At 48.4% G+C, this 19563-nt stretch overlaps 1 protein-coding gene across 1 annotated transcript; it reads right to left on the reverse strand.

Annotated features, from left to right (window-relative positions):
* Positions 1-3140: 3140 nt before the first annotated feature.
* On the reverse strand, positions 3141-13294 carry FRMD7 (FERM domain containing 7). Its single transcript, XM_032196494.1, has 12 exons — positions 13238-13294; positions 9241-9345; positions 8829-8871; positions 7583-7661; positions 6780-6877; positions 6564-6678; positions 6252-6399; positions 5025-5120; positions 4744-4907; positions 4468-4536; positions 4305-4380; positions 3141-4172 (listed from the first exon to the last, which is right to left on the reverse strand). The coding sequence occupies exons 1-12, from the start codon at positions 13292-13294 to the stop codon at positions 3141-3143; spliced, it is 2082 nt and encodes a 693-aa protein (XP_032052385.1).
* Between the last annotated feature and the right edge of the window lie 6269 nt (positions 13295-19563).

A 19563-nucleotide genomic window follows, 5' to 3' on the forward strand; every position in this document is an offset into this window, starting at 1 on the left:
TGACTTAACACTGGAATAAAATTATTTTATTCTTTACAAAGTTTTAATGGTATGTATGTTGGCTTGCCTTATTTCACATCTTTCCAATAAATTAAGTTACACTTTAATATAGAAATTAGTTAAATTTACTGGAATCTTAGAGCTCCTCCAAACTAATGTTCTTCATATACTGTGTACATTTTGATGCTTTTTTAACTTAATGTATACACCTATATGTTTAAAAACAAAACAAAACAAAAAAAAAAAAAAACTGAATATCTTGCATGTAAATCTCAAGATTAGCTTTATCTGTAAGTGATGTATTTTATGACCCCCAGCTACATCAGTCCAAATGCATTGAGTAGCTTAACGTTTTGATGCTATAATGCTTCTGTGCCCCCACCCAATTAATACTGCTTGCTTGCTTAAGGGATATGTTTGCATTTTCCCAGGTAGTGATATGTCTTTTATCAGCAGCAGTCCCTGTCATCTCTCTATCCTCGGTATTTTTTGTTCATTTGTTTTACTAGTGAAACACACTCAATATTCTTTCCTCTTCTTGGTGAACAGGGCTGAGAAGGGGCTATACAGGTACCACAGGGAAGGACTGATGCAAAGGTTATTTTGGTTGTTCCTTTGCATGTGTGCCACTGCTTACTGAGATTGTTCCTTTATTTTAGTCAGTCCCAGCAAAGTTGGCTTATGTAATGATTCTAGCTTAATTTCTGTCACTTACTCAGGACTGCTTTGTTCCTCTGCTATTGTTGACCATTATGTATGATGTGCTAAGTCACAGTGTACATGCTGTGCCCCAGTACTCCCTAGTCAATGGAAAAATCCAAAAATAGTTCCCAAGTCCTTGTTTCTCCATCTTATTGCAGTGTCCCCAGCAGTCTCAAATGCCAGAGCTAGGACCTCCTGGAGTTTTGTGCAGTGTAGTTTTCACGTTGATCCCTCCCAGTAAGGCTGCTTTTCTGTTCTGGGCTATGCTCAAGGTAAAGCTGACCTGGGCCAGCCTTCCATGTCTCTACATGATTTCAGGACCTAACTGATTGTAGGTTTGCCTGCGTGCTTAAGGTATAATAACCCTTTAAGGGATGTTCTCTGGGGACTACATGTAAATTTTGTAGTTGAATCACTACAGCTATTTTTTTCCCCTTACCACACCATACATGTAGATTGCCATACTTAAATGCTGCATTGAATGGCAGTTTTTGCTGTTTCCAAGATGCAGAGCATGGAGAAAGTAAACTTTCTATTTATGCAGTTTGTTTTTCCTTTTTTTTTTTTCTTTTTTTTTTTTTTCCTTCACCAGAATGTGTGCCAGTCCCAGAGCAGCATGTGGGGTCCAGGTAGTTCATAGCTTCTTCATCCCAGAATAACCTGGAGCAAAAGCAAACAGTGTGCTCTCTTGTTGATCTAACACATTTCTTTGGGCAGCTGACCAAGAATGTGATTGTTTTCAGCAGCATTCAGTGAGTCTCAGCTGCCTCTAAGACAATGAACACACACAGGGAAAGCAGCCTGGCAGCTCTATGGAGCAATGAGGGCTGCCTGGGGGCTGTGAGCTGTAGGGGAAGGTGGGCTGAAGTGCAGATTGCCTTAGCTGCAGCAGCTTGGGCCCCATCCAAAAGGAGGAAACGAAAACTCTAATGTGAACAACTGTTTTTTTTTATTATTTTATTGTCCAGCTTCTAAAACAAAAGACAGCAATGCACAGCGAGGCAGTAACCACGAACCTAGTTCTTTTCACACTTATTTTCCATCTCTGCCCCAGCTTCCTTGTTCCTGAAATCCCTTCAACTGCTTTCCCCTGTTTTCTCAAGCATATGTATTATGGGGCTGTTCCTCTCCTTATAGTCATGTCCTGCAGTTTTACAGAGTTGTTCTTAAAGAAAAATAGTAACTTCTCTTAACATCTTACAGAAGTAACATCATTCTCCTGTTTTCAGAGTAGATTTCCTGTGTTTTTAGGGTAATAAGTTCTTTGTTATGAAAACATGTCTAGGAAGTATCTGTACCTTTTCACTTCAGGGAGCAATGCACAAAAAACGAATCTCCCTCCTGCTGCCCTATGTATAGTGAGAAGCTCCCTCTCCCGCTCTTCTATAACTAGAAATGGCCCTCGTAAAAATAACATTGCATTCATGTAGCAAACAGGAACGTTTAGAAGCACCATGGTTACAGCAGCCTTCCTAATGCCAAAAGGGTAAGCACCAGCTGCCTCTCTTTCCTGCCCTCCTCCTGAGAGCTTTTTCCCCATGCTGCTTGGTGGAGGCCTGATTTGGGGGAGCAAGACCATCCTCTGCGTGCCTCACTCCCCCCTGATTTAAGCAGGACACTGAGGTGCCTGGGCTGTGGAGCTGCTGACAGAAAATAACAGCTACTAGGCCTAAGAAGAGTGGAGCTATACATCATCATTCATTAACCCACTTACTACAGCTCAGAGTGGGATGCTGTTTAATGATTTACGAGAGCTGCTATGATATTTCCTGGGCAGGATAATGCCCTAACCTGGCCAGGGACAAGACGGAGCTGCTTGCATGGAGTACATGGCTCCAAGCATCACAAGGAGCACCCCATGCGTGGCATCCTGTCCTGAGCACTGGGTGTTCCTGCAGCATTGGCACAGCTCCAAGAGCAGACATCTCTGCTCAGCTTCCCCTGGCCATCCTGCTCCTCTCCCACTTGGCCTCAAACATTCCTCCCACCAGCAGGCTTCCCTGGAGTTGTGATAAACTAATGTTTAAGATCTCCCATAAAATGTCTTTTTTTTTTTTTTTTTCCTTTTCTTTTCTTCCGCCTCACTGATGAAGACTTAAGTGTCTGAGCTCTGACTGTGGCCTGCTTGGACTGCACGCAGTGTCTATGCAGGGCTTAAGCGAGAGCCCCTGCCCATCTGGCTAAAGCTGGACCCCTGCATGTGAAAAGCCCTGCGGCAGAGATGCACCAGTTTCAGGTTATGATGCAGGAGATGGGTACCTCAGAACATTCCCCAGCTGTCCCTTAACACTTCCTCTACAGCTAAAAGCACTCACACAACATGAGCCCATCACAACATTTCACAAGCAGTAAGCAGCCCTGCAAGCAGGACAGGGACCATTCTCTGGGTCTGGATCAGTCCTGGCCACCTGTGGCTCCTTTCAGCCGGTGTGAGGCACCTAAGTGAAATACCTGGAAGTCCTCTCTTCAGCAGCGCTGGTCGCAAAGGACACCTCTTCATCCTCTTCTTCTAGCTGGAGACTGCCAGAGGACAGCCGCACCCGAGCCATGGGTGAGCGCAGCACCCGGCCGTACAGGGAGCAGTATTCAGCGGCCAGGAGGTCGGAGTCAGAGTCGCTGGACTCAGTGCTGCTGCCCACGTAGCGCTCGGCAGGGTGCCGCGGCCGTGGGGCGAGCCCTTGCTGGGCCAGCGCGTGCCGTAGGATTCCTGCCTTGCGGCTGCTCAGGGCAGGCCGTGGGCCCAGGGGCCTGAACTCCGAGCCATAGGGGAAGCGGATGGTTTTCATGTCCGACTGGCTCCAGGAGCGTTTGGGAGGCTGCTCTTGAAGGCCGTAATCAAAGGAGCGAGCCAGCGGCCTGCTCCCCCCTTCTGGGGCTGCACTGCTGCCCGCAGCCCTGTGCGAAGCCTCGTGCTGTAAGTCCCCCATCCAGGCAGTGCTTGGGCTCCACTTGGGTGTTTTTGTGGCCGTGGGGACAGATCCACCGGCTGCTCCTGCTGCCTCCTGGCTGGGTGTTTGCATGTGGCACAGGGGCTGTGGTGGCCTGTCTACGTAAAAAAGGACCTGCGGGGCCGGGGAGGCCAGTGGCTGGGGGCACGGCACGTCCGTGTACACCAGCGGCCTCCTGCTGACCTCCCGCATGTTGCCCACCGAGGTGCTCTTACTGTTCCCAGCAAACTTGTGGTGGGGCCGAAAGGACGTCAAGGGGTTCCTGGAGCCGAAGAGGTCGGCGGGCTCCCACGCCCGCTCCAGCTCCAGCTCGGCGTAGAGCAGGGGGAAGGCAGAGCTGCTCTTGGAGTGGGGCAGGAAGATGGGGGCTGCTTCGGGCTTGGAGCGCTCCAGCTCGGCAGCGAATGTCACCTCCGTGGTGGAGCTGCAGCAGCGGCTGTCCAGTGTGGGCTCTGAGGTGTGCACCCCATTGGCAGTGCGGAAGGAGCCCCGGCTGCCGTAGGCCAGGCGCAGCTCTTCCACCTGGCGGAAAAAAAAAAGGGTGTGTGGGCATCCTGCTCAGCCCCAAGGCGGGCAGGGGGAGCAGAGCAGGGCCAGCAGCAGGATGAAGAGCCAGGATTCTGGCTGCCTCTTGTGCACACTGCGGGGACATACCTGCTTGGACACATCTGTCAGGAGGTCCGGGGAAGAGCGACACTGCCTCTCATCGTAGCGGGATGCATGGTGCTTCCTGCAAGGCCGAGTGCATGGGGTGGATGCAGGGCCAGGATACCCCCCATACACACCTCAGTACTGCCCCCCTCCCTGCCCTCGGTACCTCTCAAAGGGCAGGCTCTTCATCTTCGCCTTCCTCCCGTGTTCCAGCAGCTGTCTCTGTGTCCTCCCACTGCAGCAGCAAGGAGGAAAAGGTGTGAGCAGCACCATCAGCACAGCCCCTCACCTGGGGGAGGTGAGGGGACACGGCAGGACTGACTGGCAACAGCAGGACCCGGGAAGCAGCTGTCAGGCATCAGCCTCTTGCACCCAGCCAGGACAGATGTAAAGGGGAGAGTTAGAGCCTCTGCACACCAGGGTTTTTGCTCTGGGACTTTACCTGTAGCGGAAACTCGAGCCCTTGCTGCACAGAAGGGCTTTGGGCTTTGACTTGGGCTCTTCAGACAACCGGAAAAATGCATGGTACTCCACACACGTCTTCCAGAAAGCCTTGCAGGCATCCCTGCTCGCCATGGTGAACTCCAGCGTGTCCTTGCACAGTGCCTGTGTGGCCAGGGACAAGCACGGGGGTGTCAGGGGCACGCTGGGCCAGACTCTGCTGCTTGCCCTCACAGTCCTGAGCTGGGCAGCTGCCTTAGCAGCTTACAGAGACCTACTTACAGAAATGTTTGCATGGAGCTTGATGAGAAAATGCTTCCTCTTGAAACTCAGTTTGCGAATTTTGGACCAGTTGAATGTGTTGATCTTTGTATTGCCCTGCAAGGACGGACACAGCAGTTATACTGGGATGGGGCAAGATGCAGAAATATGACTGGCCAAGACCTGGGCTCCCAGGACACCACATGAGCCATTTCTACAGCTCTCACTGCTTCTGGGCCTGGGGAAGAGGCAATGGGGATTTAGCATTTGACCCTCAGTTCTCTACCAGCTGATCCCAAGAGCAGGAATTAAGGCTCAGGGCTGAACTCTGCCTAATGAAGCTAACTGTAAAACAGCAGTAGTCCGAGAGAAAACTCACAGAGGTCAAGGCAGAATGTCCCATCCTTCCCAGCTCACAGGGCAGGTGAGGTGTTAATGCAGAATCTGTCTCCCAAAAGAAGTGAGATGGGAAGCACAGCAGAGCTCAGCTCATTTCCACACCTTTAATGCCAGCTTAAGCAGACTGCAAGCACACCTTACCTTCATTACTGCTATGTATCAGTTTGGATGCAGCCATACAACACATATCCCAGCAGGAACAGATAAAACTGTGCTACCTTGTGCTATGGCACTGAGACCCTCTCAGCTCTCTGGGAGAGCCCAGACTCGCATGGGCTCACAGATGCTCTAATCATGCATGCACACGAGGGGTGTTTACATCTTTGAATAAATAACTGGGTCTGGCAGCACTAATTATGAACAGCAGACCCGCAGTTAGGATTTTTTTCTGCTCTGGCAAGATGTTCCCAGGTTGAAATTAGTCAGTGTGGGAGGCAAGCACTGTTTCACGCCGGCTGCAAGGAAGTCTGTATTTATTCCTCAGCTATGCTGTGATTACAACGTTATGTAATTGCACAGACATTAGGTGGCTATTTTTGCTGGAAGATTATACGGTGAATGCATGTGACGCAGCCGTGTAACCTGTGGTGCTTACACGGCTGTGCCTGCAATGACAAGGGCCAGCAGGGCTCTGCCAGAGCCTGGGCAGGCACAGCTGTGTGCAGCCTGTGCTGGCAGAGGTGCTGGGGCTGAGCCCAGGGTGATATCCCAGAGCATCACATCCCTGCTTGAGGTTTGCTAGGGTGAGATTGCTCCACGGGATTTGGGAGGGTTTAGAGCAGGTGAAGGGAGAAGGCTGAGAGCAGGAGGTTATGTCCTCACAGAGCCCACCCTGAGCCCCCAGCTTACCCGCAGGACCAGCACCCCCATGTGTGTCACGGCCAGGTTGATCTGCGTCCCCTCGCCGTCGCTGGCGGGGTGCGGGCGAATCCCATACATCTCCAGTTTCCTGGCCACGTCCAGCAGCTGAACATCTGACTCAGCTGGCGTCTTCCCCCTGGAGACACAAACACACTGGGAAGTGACAGGAATGTAAAAGCAACTGCTGAAATGGGCTGAAAAGACCCCATTTTGGAGGTGTGCATGCCGGGGTGCTGAGCACCCATGCCACTGCTGGCCCTGTGTGCTGATGGGAAGGAACCTGTGCACAGCAGCCCTTACCCGTGCCTTCGGTGGTAGTGCATGATCTTGTTGTCCAGGTACTCCTGGTTGGGCAGGTACCTGTGGGTGGCCAGGTGCTGCTGGTCTGTCTCCTCGTGGAAGTCACCCAGCTCAGCTGTGGGGGGCGCAGGGAGAGTGGGGTTAGAGGCACCCTTTGCCATGCAGTCAAAGCAAAGCCCTGGTGCCCCCCTGCTGCAGGCATGTGCCTGCCCTTACACTGCAGCAGGTGGGAGACGAGCAGCGCCGCGCTCTTGTCACTGCAGGGCAGCCGCCCCAGCGCCAGGTCCTTCTTGATCTGGAGTGTGAAGAGATACCTGCGGAGGGGACAGGAGATGCCCTAAGAGGGGACTCTTCTCGGGCCCCAGCTCAGCACAGCCAGGCTGTCCCCGTGCCCCTCCCAGCGCTCGCCTGTGCCCTAGCACAAGGGATGCAGGTCTGGGGGGGTCACAGTAGGAGTGTGCAGCCCCTCCCTGAGCCTATAGCTGGGCACCACCATGAGCAGCATGCCCCTGCCATTTAAATGGCCATTAATAGGTTTCAGAGCTAACATTCCTTTATGCTTCAGAGGGCATTTGTGTCTCCTCTCAGGGCTAATGTTGTGCAGAAGCACTGTATTGGTTTTATTCTTAGCTCCTGTTTGCAACGCGTCCTCTGAAATGTAAGAGCTAGCAATGTCATTTTTAAAAATAAAATTAAGGTTTTTCTTTCAGAACACAGCTTGAGGCAGGAGCTAGACTGAGCAAAGTCAGACTTGGTGCTCAACTGCTAAAACGTTTGGCAGTAAACACACTGCAGCCTCTTAAGATGGCTGATTTTCAAGTGGTTTTTATATAAAAATAGAGCACCAAGATACTATTTGCAGTTTTGTTTTGTAAAGCACAGAGCTCAGTCAACACTTAGTATTAGCATTGCTAACAGATCGGTTTGGTTGGATGAAGATAAGGACTTTTATACACATGCACTGCAACTGCGAAAACATAGGACTGTGCAATAAGGAAGGAGCAGAACAAACACAGTACCTGGTCAGCTCTTCTCTCAGATGTCCAGGGTCCACTGGGAAAAATTTCACCATAAATTTGAAAAGAACCTCCTTAGGATCTTAAAACACAACATCTTCATAAGTTTTCTTTTATGTGCCTATTGAGAACATTTACAACTCTTTTCACACATGCTGTCTCCTTACAGAGCAAATCACCCTGGTCACTTACAAACCAGGGCTGGAAGCCCTGAGCATCAAGATCTCCATTCTGCCTGGAAGGACGAGCCTGCCCCAACCCGTGGCATCCAGGATGGAAGCAAACAGGGAGTTGGACATCTCAAAATTGCCCCTGCCAGGAGTGGGGTTGCCACATTGGTCCCCACTGGAGCAGTGCTATGGGTGCTGTTCTGAAGTGTGGCCAGAGCCCCACCATAGCTGCCATCAGAAACTGTACATTAAACCCTCAGCAAAAGCCCTGGGCTTTACCCAGCCCTGCAAGCACTTGGGATGCAGCAGCTTCAGGGGAGGCCATTTGGGCAAAGCTGGTTTGTGGGCTAGGCGAGAGCAAGCAGCCAAACCCCAGGCAAAGTGCAGGGAGGCGATTGTGTAGGCACCAACCATCCCAGGCCACCACAGGATGGCTCTGGGACTCCCTCTTGCAAACACATGGGTCATGGCCTCGTGCTCTCGACCACTTGCTAGTCATCATGTATTTGGGGACAATACATGGTTTGGTTCATCATGGGGGTGGAAACAGGCTGAAAGAGGTGCTGTGTTAACACAGGCCATGGATTCAGGTCAGGCTGCGCTGCATCACTGTGCAGCAGCGTGGGGGTCTGGGGGCTGAGTGGGGTCACCGCACGCCTGCGAGGCACAGGGTTAACCCTGCTCTACACAGGGCTCACGCTGTGTGGGCATCTGGGCTGCTAAGAGCTGCAAAGGGGAAAGGAGGACACTCAGAGAGCCGTTCCTACTGCTCTGCCAGCACAGCAGCACGCACAAACACACACGCGCACATGCACGCAGCCGCCCCTGCCCCTCCGCCAAGCTGTCAGGATATTAACAGCTCAGGCTCAAAATGCTGCAAAAAGCAGATTGAAAAGGCATTTCTGCAGGATTTTAGGTGGACAATGCTGTTTTTGCAAACAATTCTGCCCAGCTTCACACCACATGAGTTGCTCAGGTAAGTGCCAAAAACCTGAGATCCCATCCTCCAGCACAAGAAACTACACAAATGTGCCCCCACTGGTAGCGACTGAGATGAGTTTTATGTTTGAAATACTTACTTTTGACTTGCTTTGTTATGGGCTTTAGTGGCTCCAGCCAGACCTGAAATAAGGCAATGAACTGGCTGAATAAACAGCACAAGGGCAGTGGGAATAGAAGCAGGAGCATCGTGCTGGAACACCATAAAGGAACACTGGCTAGCTTGGGGACCACCACAAACCATCCTGCTGGGGCTGCGCTGCTTGCCACAGATGGTTATGGATAAATCCTATGCTGTGGCTGTCAGCAGGGCTTTGCCGACCAGGTCATGGCTTCTGACTCCTATTTTCAATTTTTTTTAGCATTATGGCAAGCCTTTCCATTTTGATTTTCCACCCAGTATTTCGTGGAGGTTCCAGCACCTGCAGCAGCGCGGGCTGCTTCTGCCTGGCTGTGGGCATTGCAATGGGGCTGTGCTGCAACTGCACTCACGTGGTTCCCGGCCTGGCTGCGAAACTCCAGCCCGAAGTACTCCTTCTCCACCAGGTTGAGGTGGCTGCAGGTGAGGTTAAACAGCCCTCTTCCACAGGATTTTTGCTAGTGAGCAAACACAGCAGGGAAGCAGCAGGTTAGGCAATGCTGACAGCAGTGGTGCGAGGATTTCAGGGAGATTGGGAAAACGATTTAACGCCCTCCCTTCAGCTGAGATAGGCTGTGGGATTTTTCCAAACTGTGCCACAGCAAAACCTTACTCAGTAAATGCTGATGGCTTTGGTATGTGGGACGGGATGATGGCAGCTGTATGACGTTTACCTCAGCTCTTGGAAGTCAGATTCCTCCCCACCACTTCTCGCCTTTATTAAGGAACTTAATAAATCAGGAGGGGAAGGAAGAGGAAAGAAATATCAGTCTCACCTTGCCTGTTACAGCCATTGGGACAGGTCTGTCCCTGGCTGGAGCCTGTGGACAGGCACATTGCAGGCAAAGGTGCACGGGTCACTGCGAACCAGGGCACCCCACCAGTGCGGCCAGCCTGCAGGCAGATGGCCAGGATGAGCTGTCGTTAATGGTAATTAACAGCAACTGGACCTTGCAGAGATCCTGTGCCTTGGGCCCTGGGTCATCTGTGAACTTCAGCGATGTTAATTAAGTGGCACTGCACACTGATAAGGGAGGCCAAGTTTATGTACACCCAGGAAACAGAAACACTAGGAGGGCATTCGGCTTTGTCACCACACTGCTGGGGAATGACCTGGCAGGCCAGAAAACACCAAAGGTGACCACGGAAATGACCAAACCCAGCAAAAATTCATGTTCCTAAATCATTAACCCAGGAAAAGCGGTCCAGAAATGAGCAGTGGTCATTGCAAAGGCCAGCTGGGGCCAGGAGTAGGGCAGGGGAGTCGTGCTGCACAGCCTGCGCAGGGGTGGGAGGGGATGGGGTGCTGGCGGGGCTGCATGCTAATGACCGCCTTTCACAGCTTCTCCCTGGGTGAAATTGCTAGCTCCGCTCTGTAAGGCTGCTGAAAAGTGATAACGTAATAACAGCATTCGCTCTGCAGCACTCCCGGTTCTCCTCAAAATTACTGGATCGCAGAGGTAATTAAAACAATTATAATTGTTGATTTCCAAGCTAGAATTTTCCAGCATGAAAGGCCTTGGCCTTTGTCAGGCATCCAGGGAAGACAAGCATTTCCTACCAGGTTATTAGCCTCCACATCTGTGGGCAGCGAGCCACTCTCCTTGGTGCTTGTAGATGGGGCTGTGCTGCACTGCAAAGCAGGCGTGCGACGTGCGGGACTGGAACCTACATCCCAGCCCAAATGTGCCACTGGTGGTCTGTACAATGATGCTGCAGGGCCAGGGCAGCACCCACAGGCAGAAACCTCAGTGGTGAGGCCGATAGAAAGGAGGGGCTGCACGCACCCTTCCTCTACATGTTGGGCGCAGATGGGACCATAAGCAGGGTATGAAATGGAGTGGCATGTCCAGAAGCAGACAGCAGCATGTGTGATGCACAGGGACATGCACAGCCTTCCCCAAAGGACCTCCTGGCAGTGCCTGTGCTCCAAGGACAAAGCCACATTTCATTGGCTTTTCCTGTCACTGCACCCATAAATGTGTTTTGGGGGGCGAATTGCTGTGACCATACCCCAAAAAGCCACCAGCCCTAGTGCTCCCCACCCCCTTGCTGGACCAGCTTGCATGCAGCCAGCTCTATGCACCTCCTTTCAAAAATTCCAGTCTTTTCTCATTAGAAGGAACACAAGACCAAGGGAGACTTTGTCCTTCACTCAGTTCCAGCAATTAGTTTTCCTGGCTTGTATGGTTTCCCTTTTCTTTCTTTTTTTTTTTTTTTTTTTTTCCTTCCCAATGAATCTTGCCCTGTAGCAAAGTCTACTTGCAAAGATGCGAACCCTGCAAACACCCAGCTTTTGTGAAGCTGCGAAGTGGATCATGCTCTTTCTGTGCCTCTCTCAAGGCTCCAGGGGCTCAGGGCTGCTTTGTTTAAACCCTTTCCAGAGAGGAGAGTGGCTTTATAGGCAAGAGCACGCGCCAGTTCACAGCTTTAGATATCTGGGGCAGGGGGGAGAAGTAGGGAGGCAGCTTTGCGAGGTCTCCTCTCAGTGCCAGAGGCCAGTGAATACTGACGTGGGGCTGTCTGGGTGCCAGGGCACTGGGGCAGGGCATCCCAGTGTCCTCCCAAGTGCAAGGTGCTGGGCCCACTGGAGCACGCAGGGATGTGCCAGCACCAGGCTAATGCCTTCCCCTGCCATGGGATCACCTCGTTACACCCCCAGCAGCTTTTAACTTGCCAGCTGGGGATTGCAGCTGCAGTGCCCTCTTGCAGAGCTGGCCCTGGTGTGTGGCTGCAGGGAGGGCACCAGTCCTGGCCACCTGCAAAAGTCTGGCCACAGGTGCTAGCAGCTGCCATACCCATGCAAGGTAGGTACAAACGCACACGCTGAGCACAAGGCATCGAGTCCACTGGGCTTTCTTTCTGCTGTCTTTCTCCCAGCCATTATACTGACGTACTAGCCATTGAAAAGAGCTTTCCAAAGTCGGGTTTAGGAAGAGTTGCTTGAAATGTATGCTCAAGACTTAGCCCAAAGCGGTCCTGATATAATGGAGAACTCACTAATTCAGCTACTCATTTATCGCAACCACGCAGCATGAAACACATGAAATGGCTAAAAGGGGTTTCCATGACCCTTCCATGCTAAAAAAGGAATCAGCTCCGAGTCCCTTAATGGAAGCCATTTGCTGCAATAACATGTTGCTGCAGGACTGGAAGTGTTTTGGGAAATAAGAAAGCAGAGATGGATAAAGTGCAGCAATATTGTAACAGCAGCAGCTTCTAAATTGTCTTTTACTGTGCCCTGATCTAATTGATACAAAAATAAATAAATACATAAAATTAACACTAATCTCATTTTTAAGCAGACTCCAGGTCTATGATATATTAATTAAACTAAATCAGAAAACTTCTATATCAGTCCAAGAGATGAGATTCCTTTGCAATCCTCTTTTGTGCAAAATTGCCATTGCAAAGAAACTGACCAGTACGTTGAGACCAAGTAGTTCTTAGGCTATGCTATAAAAAAGGACAGGAATGTCTAAGAAATGTAAAAGAACTTGAAAAAAAAATGGTTATCTATAAAACACACTGGTCCCATAAGATATGTAGGTGAGGACTAGAACAGATCTACCTGAATTACCTAATTCGTTTAGCTACTGTGATTGTCAAATCCTAACCAACAGCAACTGCTCAATGACACTTGTAATTCTAACACATAGACAGGACATCCATTACATTTAGTTCCAGTTATCTATACACACATAAATACATATACATCTAATATCATAGATATTGATTCCCGATATTTAAAATATATTCCAGCAGTCAATACTCAAAGCTAGTATTTATTAAATATGAATTATTAATGACAGTGTGTTTTGGGACACTGTCATACAGAAAACAAGACACAATGAGTTTTTTTCCTCACTTATCCCCAAAACCACAGCTTTCTTTTTCAACAGAATGCCCAAGAAGAGATGTACACAGATGTTTCTCACCATGGGTAGTGTAGTTAAATATGCTATTTTTATTCCGTTCTCAGATTTTTCTTCCTTGTTGAATGCTCATGCTAGCAGTCAGACAAATAAGAGAACTCCACGCTTGTCAAGAACATCACTTCATATTAGCTGATTTCCAAAAGATAACACCAGATAAATAAAAGCCATTCCTCCTTCTTTATAAGTAATCCCAACAAGAGGAGAGAGTGGGAGTGTGTTGGTGCTGAAAGACACTTAGTAATCAGCACTGTGAGCTCATTTTTTTAAGCTTTTTGTTTGTTTGTTTTGTCCTTTTGCTTTGCAAAGCTGAACACCAGAAGCTAGCAGAGGACATTAGAGAGCTATGCAATCCTGCAGAGTAGAAATTACTTCATTAATTAGCACAAAACCCAATAATATCATACCCACTTACATCAACTACAAAGATCTTCTGGGAGTCATCCAGGAACTGGACTTTCAGATGCAGCATCCTCAAGCATGTGGCTGAGCGTGCAGTGCAGCAGGCGCGGAGTCCTAGTGCTGTGAACAGGGAGCCCCGACTCCTCGCTCACACATAATTTCCTTCTCAGCTGGGTGCAGAAGGCTGCAGTCACAGATGTGGAGTGGAGGTCGCAGCAAAGGAGTGGAATGTCTAAAACCAAGTCAAAAAAAAAAAAATACTGATGCCTCCCCTGGTCTGAAGATCACCACTACACTGCAGGATACTTCCCCCTGTGAATGATGCTTCTGTCGCTAGGGGAGAAGGCTGTGCAAGAGTCACACTGATGGGGAAGGGACAGTGTCTGATAAACATGCAGTTTTGCAGCTCCTGCTGAGAAATGTGAGGGCAAAGCGAGCTCAGGTTTTACACAGCAGGGTCGGGGGAAAAAAAGAGGTGAGCAGCTCTCCTGCAGAAGTCACTGAGCAGTGAGCATTACCTGCGCTTTGCTCCAGTTAAGTTGCATTGAAACTTTTGCTCGCTAGCAGTCTTGCATTTGGCTGGTGCGGCGAGGTGAGCCTCTTGGTAGGTCAGGTCCTATCAGCCCAGCAGATGCACGTGAACCTGGCAGGAGGGCTGATGGACTTCACCAGAGACCCAATAATGTTTCCTGCTGAACCAAAATGCCGTGGGAGCCCTTCTTGGGGAGGCAGAGGAGGGCCTGGGGTGTGCCCCCTCACCCCGTTCTCTGCCCTGTTCCTCTGACTGCCCCTTGTCCCCCTCTCTGAGTGCTTGGATAACAGCAGCATGAGAGCCCCTGCTCACAGAGCAAAGAGGCAGTGAGTACATGAACGCACCAAAAGGCAGCCGCTGGATTGTTACAGGGGATCACTACTGCTGCTCCCGGAAAAAGCCCCAACCACTCGCAGTCCTGGGGGACTCAAAGCAAAGCTAAAAAGCCACATTAAGCGCTGCTGAGATTTTGCTCATTGCTTTCTTCTCAGTTTCCACTGAAATATCCGCTGTCAGCAACTCCAGGCAGCTGAGCCACTTGCTATGGTCCCTCTTACACTTCCCAGTTATTCCTGGCAATGGCAGGACAGAGCCTCTCAGGGCACATGCTTAGCTTGCTCTCTGGGCTGCAGAGAGTAAAAACCTACAGAACCACCTTCCTATTAGTATTCTACTGACTGGGGCAAAAAAATAATAATTTTATATATATATAAATTGAAGCTAATGTGCTTTTCCATGTGAATGTGCTCTGCAAAGCAGGTGAACTGATCTTCTGCCAGTGGCGAGGGAAAGGGACTGGCTGTGCTAAGTGTCTGGTCACTGCACTGTGGGACTGAATTCCTAGTGCTTTCCTTGGCCCAGAAGTCATGCTTGTTGTGTCTCTGGAAGGTGGCAGTGTCACGTGCAGCCCTCCCAAAGAGGACTGATCTCCTCTTCCTCGGTATGACCATGCCAGACGGAGCTGCTGGAGGACTTCCACCCAGGCAGGGAGCTCCTCAAGGAAGCAGCACCATGGCTTGGCTGCTGTCTCTGGCCACAGGCTCAGGTGAAGCTGAAGTCCTGGCTGAACAGTGTGAGGCACAAGGAGCATAGGTCATTAACCAGCTGGTTAAGAAGCCTGAGGTAGGGCACTGATACTGCAAAACAGGTAAGTTTCTTTCTGCAACACGATTCCTGCAATGTTTCTGCTGCCACACAGCAAAAGGAATTGTTTCACTCTATGCTGGGGTCTTGGCTTAGGTACTAGTTGCTTTATTTATTTTAATGCCTTACCTCACCCCCTCCCCCAAAATGTAACTTCAAAAACTAAAGTCTGAAATAATTAAATTTGTTTAAAAAAAAAAAAAAAAAAAAAAGAGGGGAAACAGCAATGATCTATTTCTCTGTGGGACCATGCCAGGATGACCAGCTGGCTGGGCTCTGAGCTATGAGGGAAACAAAGAAATAATTTGAAACTGCAGAAAAAATTTGAGTTAGGTGCTAAGCAAGACCTGTGAACTGTGAGGCAAGGGAAACACTCGAGCAGACAGTCCAAGAAAATTGGGTCCTGCTACGGGGCCAAGGAAAGGATGAGCTGCGTCCTTTCAGCCAGCCTCTTCTCTGACTCCAGGTATGAGCACAGATGCCTCCTGCTTGCAGTCTTGCATTAGTAAGGAGACTTCCCAATTGATGCAATCATTCCTGGAATGCCTGTTGCTGGCGATGACAACTGGAGACCTGTGTGGGCAGGGGAAGCAACTGGAAGGAAAAGGAAAGCGTTTATGCTGCTAATTCCGTGGGAGGCTGCCAGCAAGCGCGCCGCCACTCCGCGACGTCACACTGTCAAAGTCCAGGCCCATCCCTGGATTAAGAAGGTTGCATATAAATAATTCATTAATTCGTTGTTGAGAAAAGATCATAAAGACATCTGCCAAAGTGGTATTCACTGACAGTTCTCAAATGGGCCTATTCTCAGAAATACATCAGTGATTGGTACAAAACAAAAAAGTTCCCTAAAGCTTTAACAATGACTATTATTTTTCATTGATTTCACAAGTCATTATATTTGGAGCGTATCTCAACAGATACAATTGACCAGCCAAGTCCTGCCCTTCCAGAAACTTCTGCACCAGAACCATTCTATGGATTGAATATAATCAACAATGACACATTTGCATTTCCATCAAATTTTCTTGCCAAACATCAGTTAAACAGTCTGACATCACTCTGCTGTAACTTATTACTCATAAGTAATTGCTGGGAAAGTAGAAACGGTTGCATTTTTAATTTTGTGTTTTAGGTGGGTTTTGCCCATTAGCTTCCAACAGCAGGATCAGGCCACGCTTTGCTTTGACACCAGAAGGTGACATTATGCAGCAGCGTAATTTGCCCCCGGTTTGCCCCAGTCCTACCCAAGGAAAGGTTGTGTAGTATTTCAGATGCTTGGTGGCTGCTCTTCTTGCTAGAATTTCCACTGAGAGCTGTACTTATGGCAATGCAACATCACAAATTACTCACTGAAAGAAGCTCCACAGACACCCCGGTGTTCATCAGCGTTAATATATTCGTCTGCAAAACTTGATGAGGCTGGCAGGAGGGGACCAGCCTTGATGCCTGAACTCTGACAAGAAGACTGATGGGCAACACCCCTGGTGTTAGGCTGGAAATGAAGACAAGTATAAGGAAGAATTGTGCCGTCTGCCAGTCTCTCACCAGGTGGTGCCAGGGCAGGTGATGACACAATTACACACTAGCTGTATGAATTATTTGCATCAGTGTTCAGCTGGGAAGTATTGCAAGATAAACAAGGGACGGGACTTTTTTGGAGTGGTCCAGCTTCTGTGGAGGCAGCTCTCCTGCAGGCAGGCATCCCAGCCAAACCAGCAGACCCGTGTTCATTACAGCCTGCAGGCATCTGTCTGTGTGGGAGCAGAGGGTGACCCTGACGTGGTAAGAAGCATGTTGACGTTTCAGCTGTTGGACCAGGTTGCAATTTAAAAAACAAACAAACAAACAAAATCAGAAAAAGTAGATTCAGCTTTATTTAAGCACTAAGTCAAATTAAGAGTCAATCACCCTGCTCCTCCTGTTTTTTTTTTTTTTTTTCTTTTTCTTTTTTTCCAGTGATAATTTCTGATATCCAAGGAAGCAGAGTCGTATCAGATCTTATTCTTGTGATGACATTTTTGCTTCTGTCTCGGCAGCTGAGGTAAATAACAATATTTACCAAGATGTAATAATAGAGTAGGAAAAAAAAAATAACCCTTCATTATGCACAAAAAGTCTCCGAGTGTGATCTGCAATTCCAGACACCCAATAGATAAATTAACTGTAAGTGTAAAACTTCCTTGGAAGTCTTACTAAGATATACTCTGACCATGCTACCAAAGTCCTGAAATATAAATTTATCTCAGTTATTCTTTTGTTCTCAACCTGTACACAACCGCGTTTGCTCTCCAGGGACAGAGCACAGCCCCGCAATACAAAGACCATTGCCAGGAGGAAACAGATCCTTGCTTCCAAGCTCCCTCTCGTGGTTTTTGTGCCCAACAACCAGACAGTACGGGTGACAACTCAGTGTGCACATACAAGCTATTCGGTACAGCAATAACACTACATACCATGCGTTGATGTATATTGCTAACTTTTCTTCGTTTTTCAGATGCTATGTAAAAACTATTATCAGGCAGTGAAGAAGGCAGCTTGCTTTATGCTAATGCTATATAAGAAACCTATATAAGAAAAATAACCTTTGTAAGAAAAATAGTAGTACAACTCTGGTATTATCCAGAATATGATGTTATCTCATTTTTAATGCGTCAGTTGTGCTCCATTGTTGGCACAGCTATGTAAAAAGCACTCAGTGATGTTTAATTCTAACAGATCACTTCCAAGACACAAAGCAATTTATACAGAAAAAGAAAGCCTTGTGAACACATCAAGTCAAAGGAGCACTGATTGCTCCAGAGACTCAGGCATGTTTCAGCTTTCAGTCATTTCTGGCTAGGGAGATGCATCTCACTACATCCATGTAATAGTACAAAAAGTCAGACTAGGATATACCATCCTTAATTTGTTTCAAGCATGAACATTTCACAGTCCACTTGCATGTGGTGTCCATGTCAACAGGGTAAAGGTAGCGTAAATTTACCTGTAATGCAGCAGTCCTGTGACAAGGTCTCAGGATGCCTAGGCTCTCTGTCCTTGTGAGTGTTGTCAGGAAGACAAACCAATCAATCCTCCCCCTCGGGCTCTCCAAGAGGAGCATGCAGATCTTTCCCAACTTATGCCCCAAAGGGAGAAAACATCAGACCCCAGCTAGGAATGAATATTGATTTCAACATACACGCACTACACTGCAGAAACCTGACTGACGGGTGGGTAGTGTCTGCTCTTCTGCTCACGCAGCTCTGGCAATCGAGAGTTTGGAGACGATAAACAGCAGCAACTCTTCAGAAGGGAATGAAATTGATAAGGTAATAAAGGCAGCTTCCTTTGCTGATTGTCATCAGGAAGGATCCTACGGCCAAAGGCTGACTCTGAGGAAGCAGCCAAATTAAGTCTGCAATACCAGATGAAGAAACTGAATCCTAGAGAAAAGGACAGACTTCTAAGGAACTATATTGCTTGTTTTCATGACAGATGTGGTTTCCTTCTTGGCTGGAGACAACTAGCTCTGGTTGAGTAAGCCTTGATTACATCTAGGTGAAGAAACGCACGTGTTCTCAAGGTGCCTCCAGGCTAACGGATCAGACCCATCTCACCATATAGATCTTGATCCTGCATTTTGTTAACATGTTTCCCTCCCAGGTAGTCTCTCTTCTCCCACTCACTTCCTTTGCTTTTATTCTTCATTTAAAAACCCTTATCACACTTCAGTCCTATTAAGGCCCACCAAATTCCAAGCATATAGCTCAAAGCAGAGCTGAAGTTGAGTCAAAGCCATTCTTCACAGCAGGAAGCAGAGGACAATAGAGCAGCATCCATCTGAAGTTGGGAACTTGGTAACTTTGTAGTGATCAAAGGCAACCCCTGTTTTACAGTTCCTCTTCCAGGGCCTTCTGGCAGAGGGTGGAAACTGAAAGACAGACGTGTTTCAAAGAACAGGAAACATTCCCATACCGTGACTGGCAAAAAGTTTCAGGGGTATATTCATAAAATCTTTCTCAATCATTAATTTTGGCCACAAGATAAAACAATTCAGACGGCCCGAGATAGCGTGCTGACAGTTCATAGAGAAACAGCCTACATAGTTAAAATGTTTGTTCAGAGAGGTAACTAACAGATTTTCCCCAAAAGAAACCACTCACAGCCAGACTGCAAAGTACTTCCAACCACAGCTTGACCCTAGGACAGGCCCTGAAGCTAAAATCTTTATTCAAACCTATTAGAAAATACATTTGCATTACTGAGATTAAACATAAGGCATTTGGCAAGTCTGTGCTAATTCCTGGAACATCAAATGGAAAACAGTGCCAGGATCAGTAATGTGACTGAGGTCATAGAAATACAGGGCTGCAAGGGACTTCAGGAGATCCCACATGACAACCCAGCATACAGAGGCAGGAGCTATACACACCACACATTCTCCTTCCTTCAGCAAATGGTTACCCAGTGTTGACTTCAAAAATTCTCCATCACCTCCAAATGCAGCTTGCTCCAGCACGTCAGCCATCCAGTGAGATGTTTTCTCTGATTTCCAACATAAATCAGCTTTGCTGAAAATTCTGTTTATTCCTTCTTGCTTTCCCAGAGTAGTCATGCTATGGGTGATTACATTCCTAATTTGCTTTTAATTGTCTAAGTTCTTTTACAGTGGTAGGATGAAT

The sequence above is a fragment of the Aythya fuligula genome, chromosome 13 (genome assembly GCF_009819795.1).
Source record: "Aythya fuligula isolate bAytFul2 chromosome 13, bAytFul2.pri, whole genome shotgun sequence".
NCBI classification, from domain to species: domain Eukaryota; kingdom Metazoa; phylum Chordata; class Aves; order Anseriformes; family Anatidae; genus Aythya; species Aythya fuligula.

What these genes read in the sequence shown, in the direction of transcription:
- FRMD7 (XM_032196494.1), bottom strand. Translation starts at nt 13,294, where the DNA reads ATGCTGCATCTGAAAGTCCAGTTCCTGGATGACTCCCAGAAGATCTTT. An exon ending in AGAAGATCTTTGTAGTTGAT is followed by an intron (nt 9,346 to 13,237) that starts GTAAGTGGGTAT and finishes TTTGCTCACTAG; the next exon opens with CAAAAATCCTGTGGAAGAGG. An exon ending in CACTACCACCGAAGGCACGG is followed by an intron (nt 6,400 to 6,563) that starts GTAAGGGCTGCT and finishes TTGTGTCTCCAG; the next exon opens with GGGGAAGACGCCAGCTGAGT.